General features: G+C 50.6%; 1 protein-coding gene across 2 annotated transcripts in view; it reads right to left on the bottom strand.

The window, feature by feature from the left end:
• Nucleotides 1–240: 240 nt before the first annotated feature.
• Nucleotides 241–9,175, bottom strand: part of ADARB2 (adenosine deaminase RNA specific B2 (inactive)) — a 400,959-nt gene continuing 392,024 nt past the window's right edge. For both annotated transcript variants that reach the window (XM_019628648.1, XM_019628649.1), the window contains 2 exons: nucleotides 7,118–7,296; nucleotides 241–5,401 (listed from right to left, as the gene is read on the bottom strand). In XM_019628648.1, the coding sequence (XP_019484193.1) occupies nucleotides 5,225–5,401; nucleotides 7,118–7,296 (356 nt within the window). In that variant the 3' untranslated portion in view covers nucleotides 241–5,224. The remainder of the gene's footprint in view (nucleotides 5,402–7,117; nucleotides 7,297–9,175) is intronic.

Here is a 9,175-nt window from a genome sequence, read left to right as displayed (position 1 = left end):
TGCGATATTGTCTGGAGTTCATTCACATTAAATCTATAAGGGTGACCCACTCACAGACAGAATCATTAAGGAAAAAAAGTTTCAGGGTGGAGTGTGCCATTTCTTTGTAGTGGGCAGACCCACTATAGACTCTAACTGAACCCACACATCGTATTTCCCAGAGGCCCCTAGAACTCGGCCTGATGAAAAAGGCCCAACTTCCCAGGAAGGCATAATTTTACTTCATATTTTTATTCACTTAACAGAAACATTCACTTATCAGATATCACTGAAGTGCAATTTACAGAACTTAGAGGCAAATATGTAAATTAATATTTTAAGATTTTGAATTTTTTTTACAAATATTACAAATATACATCCATTGGTACAATATTGCCATTCAATCATGCCTTTTATGTACAAACCTTCACTTAAGAATTACTATTTATTAAGTTCATTTTGCTTAAAAAATGCTGAAAATTAGTTGAAAGTTAACTGGGCACTGCTGGGAAAGTATTTTTTCTTTTTTACTGATGCATATACTGCAGAGTGATAGAAATCTAGTGCCTGTGTGAAAAGAGGCCCTAGAATTCAAGTCATTTTATGTTTATCTTAGAGGGTGTTGCATCCTCCCAATTTTGACTATGAAATGATGAGTTGGGAAACAAGGTCTTTCTTTCTCTGGGTTTGATAACTGTCTGCAATTCCCCACAGGAGTGGTATTGTCTAGTCTAAATGTCTAGAGATGTGGCCATTGGTATCCCTTTTGGTGGGACATGTTGTATGGTCAACTATGTGGTCATGTTGCAGGAAATCAGGAAAGGACTCTTGTAAATCCCTCTGGACAAGATGTCACAGGAACCCATCGGGCTCGGGCCTATTTCTTAATGTCCACCTGCTTCACAGATGAGCACTGTGGAGCTTGGGGCAGACACACGCCTGAGACTCAAGTCTGAGGGAGTCAGAAGTTTAGGATAGGGAGGGAAGGCAATAAAAAGGGGAACAGGAAGTGGAGGGAGAGGAACATGTGAGAAAGAAAACCAGAGAGGCAGTGCTGGTGGGAGAAGCAGCAGACGGTGGTGATGGCCCCAGGACTGGGAGGGGCTGCATTTGTTGTCCCAGGCCGTCACTGTGCAGTCTGCATGTCTTGTTTGTGTCTGCTCCCTCACCCCCATCCTTCGTCTGATTCAGAATTTGTGGGAGGAGTTTGTCAGGAGCCAACAATATCCCAGCGTTCTGAGAAACAGCAGTGCTGAAGGCTGCAATAGGTCAAGACCACGGACAGTGGCGAGCTCTCCCCAGCTCTGCATGTATGGGTCCCACCCACCTGCCCTGTCCCCACCTACCCTACATCTCATCACCATGCCTGCAGGAGCATAAAAAGACCAGCAAGACCTCAGAGGGATGTTGTCCCTGCTAGATGCTGCTTGATGGTGTTACAGCCTGTCCTGTAATTTTTCACACTGCCCACAAATTCCATGAGAACTTGGAACTGGAAATATGCAGGATGCGTATTTCTGACCTTGGATGGGTGACCAGTTCAGGAACTGGACTCCGGAGGGTGGAGGGAACCAACCCAGGTACATCAGGGCCTGCTGAGTTCAACCAGACTTCCGCCAGGCGGTCTCCGCAGTCAGTGCACAGGAAGAAAGTCTCCTGGTCTCCTTTGGTCCCCACTAGAGAGTGATGTTTATTGTGTTTCGGGCCAATTGCACAAATGATTCCATTAGAGTGGCTTCTTAAAAAAACGGGTGTAGAAGTTTCCCTAAGAAAAATGTCTATTTAAGTTTTAAATATCTTTAAAAAACTTTTTAAACAAGATACTATAGACACGTCTTGAAATTTATAATCTAAAAATAGGATTTCATCAAAATATTCTAACTCTTCTATTCTGGGCATTAATACACCATGTATCTACTGCTTATGGCTCTCCAGATGTGGTGAACACTCTAACAAAGGAAAAAAAATTAATTGATAAGAACAGCTTCCTGTGAAAAGGAAAGTATGTGGGAACTATATGAGCTGTGTTCTCTCAAAAAGTAACTCAACTTGACGTTTCTGAGGACTAAGACACGTCACAAAACCAGTGGTGGCAAGAAAGATATATACAGACTAAAAGAGAACCACAGGCATGAAAAGAAGTGATAGTTACAGACCCGCAAATCCTTCCCTTGGCAAAAACCAAAAACCAAAGAAATCCTAAATCCAGTAACTTGCTGTCACATGTTGTGAAACTGGGCACTGGAGCTGGACTGCATGACCTCCTCCTTGCTGAGTCCTGCCAAAGCCTGGCATGTGGTCACTTTTTGTGAGAGCCAGGCAGGAAAGCTTCCATGGCTTATTTCCCAGACAAGAAAGCAACTCGTGCTTTAGAGGCAGATAAAGGTGGTGTTGATTTTATCTGGACTTTAGACATAGGGCTAAAGAGCTGTAAATACAGAACATGGGGAGGTTGGGAACAAAGGAGCCTGAGCCATGGGGTGATGAAGGGTGGTGATTCCAAGGCAGATTCAGGTGGGCAGTGGAGGCAGTCCGTTAATCTGGGTGCCTGGGGAGCCCATGACTTTATGTCTGTCCCTCTTCCTTTTTTCTGCTGGGTCACATTTTTGGGGTGACTGAAAGTCACAAACTACTTACTCGTGCTTTGTTCTCCTTGTGGAAACCTCACATGGTGAGGTGGGTGTGGGCTCCTCTCCAGACTCGAATTTAACAGACTTTCTATTTCAAAAGTTCAGGGTAGACCTGGCCTGAAGCAGTACTGGGACGCCCTTTTGGACTGATGCAGACAGCAAAACCCTCAGGCTTCCTTCCCCCTCTAGACCTTCTCTCTCTGGGAAACGACCTGTTCCATCAGCCACGCCGGGTGCCCTGTGCACAGAACCCTGCCCCTGGCCTCCCGGCTGGGTCCGCCTTCTGGTGGCTCTGCCCTCCACCTTGCACCACCCTGTGCCCACAGCCTGCAAGCGTCCCCTCCCAATTTCCCTGTGAACTGGACAGGGGCCTCCACGCAGAGTGCCAGGCTCGGATGGACTTCCCGCTGCACTGGTTCCTTCTCTCGCTGTCCACCTTCTCTGCGGAGCCTAGTGTCCCCTTCCAAGGAGCCCCTGCTGGCCTCGCTGACTAACCCCCATGCTGGAGCTAATGGGCATAGTGGTGTTAGTGTGCGGCTTTCTTCAGAAGTAGGAGCCTGTGTTTTGGGGGTTTAGGTTGTTTCTGGAGAGCCGGTGCCTCAGGTAAAATGACTTGTGACCAAGCCGCTTTAGTTCGGGCATTGTGGGCGTGTTCACTACGGGGTAGGAGAGTGCCTTCCGGGTCCCATGAACCAGACTGTACTGGTGGCCCACCATGCCCCTGTGAAGGTTGCTCCATCCTGCATCTCCCGCCAATGCGCATTCCCCATGGTAGGGGGGAGCTTTGTCTGGAGCAGCTGATGTAAAGCGTACACCATGTCCAGGGAGCAAACTCAGGGCCAGGTCGCAGACTTCACCCAGGGATCCCTGTGCCCGCTGCGTTCAGAGAAGTGTTCTGGGTATTGGCGGCTGAGAGTCTAAATCAAATCCACTCTCAAGGGTTTTGGATTTCTGAGCCCCACCCTGGTACTACATCACATTATTAGAAACTAATATAAACGGGCCATTTGTACTAAGATTTCATTCTACTTCCTCAATTTTTATAACAGATTAATAAGTCATATTTGCAAAAACATTTTCATATCTTTCGAAACTTTATCTTGGAGAAGGTGTACACCGCAGCGCCCGTTTTCCTTTCTAAAAAAACTTGAGTGATAAATTTGACCTTGTATGAAATCCTGGGAAAAACTTCTATTTGCATACTAATGTGTCTATTTCTTGTTACCATGTAACAAATATCTACAATTCGATTCATTTCACTTTTGCCTGATTGGTATGGTGTCTGTAATTTGTACCTGAATATATACAGCATGATGTTATGCGTGCAATTCCTGGGTTAAGTGGGAAACCTGTGTTCTCAGATGTGCCCCCAGGTGGTCAGCTGGGATTCTAACCTGGAGCCCAGAGTCCAAAGCTGCCTACTACGAAGGTTTGCTACTTAGCTCACTCTTGTAATTGGAGAAACTAGAGGCTTGTTAACTGGCAGGCTGGGTGTTGGAAATGAGTTCTCAGTGTCAGAGTGAAGAGTCCGGGTGCCTGACCTACTACACGCATGTTGGGGAGGCACCTCATTTGCATGAACAGGGTCCTATGTAGCTGTCGTCTGCTGCCAGCTCTGGTTGGGACAGAATCCTGCCTCTTGTGTTTGTGCAGCTGTTTTAAGTGAGTTTTTTTCTGTCGTGCAAGACGGTGATGGTGATGGGGAACCTAGGGGAATGGAGAGCTGGTAGGTCTTCATGCCCAGAGTCAAGGTTGCTTCGGAGGCTTTTGTGCTTGCTGTGTAAGAACAATTTAGTTTGTAAGTCAGAATTTGGTCTATGCCGGGGTTTCCTCACTACCTGGTGGGGAGGGATTGGGGTGCTCGCAGACCCTTATGCAGCTCAAACTTCTTCAGTGGTGCTGCATCTGCCGGAGACACCAAAGTGTGATGGACGAAACAGGCACGGGACAGCTTGCGACACTCAGTTACTGGGAAGTTTAGAGAAGTTTAATTTCTTCGCGTCAAGTTCTTTTGCTCTGCAACAATGGTCTCATTTCTCTGGTCCTGCAATTAGGCGTTCTTTAATATCGTGCATCCTCAATGCTTTGCAAAGGAGACGGAGTAAAACACTTAAATGAATAATGAAAATGACAGGGCATTCTTACTGGCTTCTTTGGGGGAGGAGCCCATGGCTTTTCTCTTGACTTGTGGCTTGTCTTGAAGTTCCTATAAGCTTGTGCTCGTGAGAACCAAGTGCATCGCTCAAGAGGGGAACGTAGGGGATGGTGCCTGAGGTTGATTTCTAACTGGCAATGCCTTGGGACCACCTTTCAAGGCTGCCACTCGGACTCTCCAGCCCGAATAGACATGATCCCTCTGACACACCAAGAAGTCTCACTGCCCTGGTGCCTGGAGGTGTGCCGGCCCTGCTGGTCCAGCCTTGGACTGGCCATCTGAGAAGCAGCATCCTCCTCACTCAAGTCTGGTTACTCTTCCGAGCATTGCATGCTCGAGTATTTCTGGAACACCAAAGGAAATGAATGCACAGACCCGATCGGCACAGTCTCGCTCCTCATGTCTGCCCGCCCACCCAGCCCAGGTGCCTCACTCTATCCGGAGGCCTGGGGCCAGTGACTCAGAGAGCGAGAGGGAACTGGTCCTGTTCGGGTGGCTTCCTCACCCAGGTGCCCAAGCCCGCCTTCTGGAATGCCTTGAACAGCTGCTGTTTAACAGACTGGTAGGTGTGTGCCCCCAGCTTGGCTTCACAGTACATGGCCGGTATGTCCCCATGGTTTGGTATCCGAGTGCTCAGCTGTGGGACAAGAGTGAGAAAAGACAAGTGAGCCACAGGCGGAAACAGAGTGCCCGGGCATAACAAGCAAATGTTAGTTAGCCTCGCGCTTTTTCTTCTCGCTTCATTTAAAATGGAAAAGTGATGTGATGGAGAGGCAGTACACTTGACATGTGTTATGAGGCTAGATCTCACCACCCACACACTCACAGGGTAACTGTGTGGATGTGACGGGTGTGTTCGTGAGCTCTGTTTGGTCATTTCACATGTTAGGCACCAAACTATCAAGCTGTACACCTTAAATGTATAGTGTTCATGTGTCTATTAGGCCTCACTAGAGCTCTTAAAAATTTATTCTCCCCAAACTGAACTACCAATAAGATAAAAACTCATATAAAAGTCAAAATAGAAAAACAGTAGCTGGAGTAGTAACCTGCAATTCTGTAATTCCATGGAGAACCCACTTTTGGGGAAACTACTTCACCAGGAGTGTGAGTGATTAGTGGATAAAATAAGCATGTAACTTGCCTGCTATTAAAAAGCCAAGCACTGCATGTAGTTTTTCTTTTTGGAGGAGGTTTAGGGGTTCATACTGAGGTGGGGATGGTGGGGCTGGGGATGACTCTGGGAGGCGAGGTGTTGTCATCTCAGAGGCAGGACCCAGGAGGGTTTTGAGTTATATTCTAACTGGCCATGAGGACAATGAAAGTGGGATGTTTCATCGTCCTGAGCTGTGACAGGCACAGCTGTGCAGCCAACACAGGCAGGGACCACGTAGGGCCTGACTGCCCCAACTAATGTGAAGGTCAGGCTCCCCTGAGTCCTACTGAGGGTCCCTGGTGAGTGGCGACCAGCCTGCCAGCTTGCTGCCACCATCACCTCGAGCCTGTGCAGAAGAGGCCCCTTTGTTTAGCAAGACAGAGCTGATGGTGTGCTCTGACCTTCCAGAGTCTCAACATAGACCTGCTGTGTGTAGAAGAGGGGACCCGTGCAAAGTGCCCAGAACAGGTGGGGAGGAACAGAGCAGGTCCCCACAGGGCCCATAGTGGCGCAGGGGTCACTGCCAAGTTAGGGGCTGAGATGTGCAATTTCCAGTATCCTGGGAGTGGGCACAATGTTTATTTTAAGAATCAGCATGTCTGTCCTATTCTTCTACTGGCTGATAACCACGAAAGTCACTCTTGTTTGGAGTCAGTGCCTGGGTAAGAAAGTGTGGAGAATCAGCCCAGCAGCTTTAATTTCTTTCTTTGCCTTTCTGTTTTCTGGGTTTGTTGTTGTTACAATCTGTTATGCTTTGGAAACACCTGGAAATGTATATTACAATTTCAAACCCAGAAATGTCGCTATTACACTATTTCTAGAGGAGAGCATAAGCTGATGCTCATAGCAGAAATTCGCAGCCTCAGGGGTTGGGGAGGAATGAATGTAACCCTCCCTGAGAGTCACTACCTGGGGAATTCGGGAAATCACTTACCTTTTCCGAGCGTCAGTTTCCTTATATCTACACTGGGAAAAACATTGACTTCTACAGACTTTCCTGTGGGGCCCTGTGCTGGCCATACCAGGTGTCCCGAATAAGACCCCTCCCCCCAGCCGTTGGACCTGCGGGAGTTGGGACAGAGGAAACAGACCAGGAACTGGTTTTCACAGGTCCCCCTGGCCTCAGACCCAATGGCTTTCTGTGGGCCCGTGGCCTTGGTGGCTGGGCAGCTGCCCCACGAAGGAGCCATCACCCACCTTTCCGTAGAGCCGCGCCCACCGGGCTGAGAACATGTGCTTGCAGAGCCGGGACGAGCCCCCGCAGCTGCGCTTCCCGGTGGTGGCGTCCAGGATCTCCACGTCTGAGTGACCTGTGACCCAGTTCACGCTGAAGTGGGAAGACTTCCCTTGCCGGCGTGCCTCAGCGCTGCTCACACCTGTGGGGAGAAGTGGGCGTGGCCGCCTCAGCATGGTGGGCGGGCCCTGTGGCCTCAGGCCCGACTGGGAGACACGTCTGCGCCTGCGTGGATGGCGGGGTGCCACAGCTTCTCACCTTTTGCTTTTGGCCTGTTCAGCGCTGTCCTTCAGCCTGACCGTGACACGGAAGCCTCGCACTGACAGTACCGGAAACTTGTTTTTCACTTTTTAATTTAAGGAATTTTAAAGTTTTTCTCGTAATAAAGAAGCTCTGCCCGTTCTTTCGCTTCCTGCAAAGATTTGTTAATGGATTAATGGAGAAACGGAGCCATTTGGAAGCCACCTGAGCATGCCACTGGGCACAACAGATGGGCCCTGAGGCTCAGCGTTTGGTGGACGAGAAAGAAGCCAACAACAATCAGGGGTGTGAGAGTGCAGACTAATTAACCAGCAGCGTGACCCAAAATAGCAGATGAAACCGTGGGGCCCGTGCCATGGCCAGTGAGAATTTCAGGACAACAGAACGTTAAGCCACGTGCGTGGTTCCTGTGCGACTGCTCGGCCCCCCGCCCTGAGTCTGGCTCTGTCCAGAAAGCCTCCAGAATCGGCAAGAAGTCCTTCTTTCAAAGTTTATCCCTTCGTCAGGTCATACGCCCATTTCTAATCAGGAAGATAGGTTCCACACAGTCGCAGGTTCACACAGCCATTCAGAAGAGAGACAGGTCGGAGCCCTGCTCTGGGGCAGCACCTGTTTGCAACCTGGGCGTTGACACACTGGCAGCGTCCACCCTCTGTGACGCCCATTCAGAGACGCTGGTGGCGAGATGCCTGGACTGACGTGAGCCCTTGGTGTGGCCTCGCCAGCCCTCCCTGTGACGCCCACAGGATTCTAAAATATGTGCGATTCTGATGCTGCTCGGCCCTCCCAGTCGTCCTCTCCCCTCTGGGTCATGTGTCCTCCAAGAGTGGGTTGCCCGCAGGACAGAGATGGTCGCTTTAGTGCACTGCACTTAGGCTACTGCGTGGACGCTCAGAGGTCCTAGCAGAGTCACAATGGGCGGCAAAGAAGCCGAGGTGTTGGGAAATGAAGGGCTGGGTGGCTCTCGGGGCCTGGAGCAGACACCCCGAGAGTGGGCAACCCTTGCATCCAGGGACAGCCAGCGCCATGTGAGTGCCTTCTGTGCAGCTGCAAGTTGCGAAGCTACGGACCGGGTCCTCCCACTGCCCACACCATCTGGGGGCTTCTTGCGCTGGCCGATGTCTGCCCTCTGCACATGCTCTGTCTGAGTTTGCCTTCCGCCGCCCGTGTGGCCTGCCTCCAGACCAAAATCACCCACTGACCTCCTGGACATGGGTAGGCAAGCCGGCATCCAGTCTGATCCCATCCATGCCAGCGCCTTCCTTTTCCTTGAAGTGAGTCCCTATGGCAGCTACGCATACTAAGAGCTAGGCAGGGGGACAGCCTGGCACTTTGGTGACCGAGGCCACCCTACTGGCTGGAGGAGGCAGCGGCTGAGGTCGGGGTGACTGGCCACAAAGAGAGGCCAGCACTGCCCCAGGGTTGCACTTCAGGCCAGAACCTGCAGCGCCTGCCTCCCTCCTCTTCCTTCCCTCCCTCTTCTCTTCCTCCCTCCTGTACCCTCCCCCTTCCCTGTCCCTCTGGCCCTCTCCACAGTCAGGACTAAGCGCTGGGCCTGGAGCTCTCAGCACACACTCGGGCTTGGAGAGGGCTGGGGTGCAGCCCCACAGGGCATCCCACACATGTTGGCTTCGGCCTCCACCCATCCACCCAGCCCCACACATGTGGTCGGGGGAGGAAAACACGGATGCCGCAGAGAAAGGCGCTGGCTGGTGGATGGATATGACCGCAGCACCGGCCACCGGCTCGGTTCCTCTGGC

The sequence above is a fragment of the Hipposideros armiger genome, unplaced genomic scaffold, assembly GCF_001890085.2.
Source record: "Hipposideros armiger isolate ML-2016 unplaced genomic scaffold, ASM189008v1 scaffold_801, whole genome shotgun sequence".
In the NCBI taxonomy this organism is placed as follows: domain Eukaryota; kingdom Metazoa; phylum Chordata; class Mammalia; order Chiroptera; family Hipposideridae; genus Hipposideros; species Hipposideros armiger.
The sequence above is the reverse complement of the archived record's forward strand: the minus strand, read 5'-3'. Positions and strand labels throughout refer to the sequence as shown.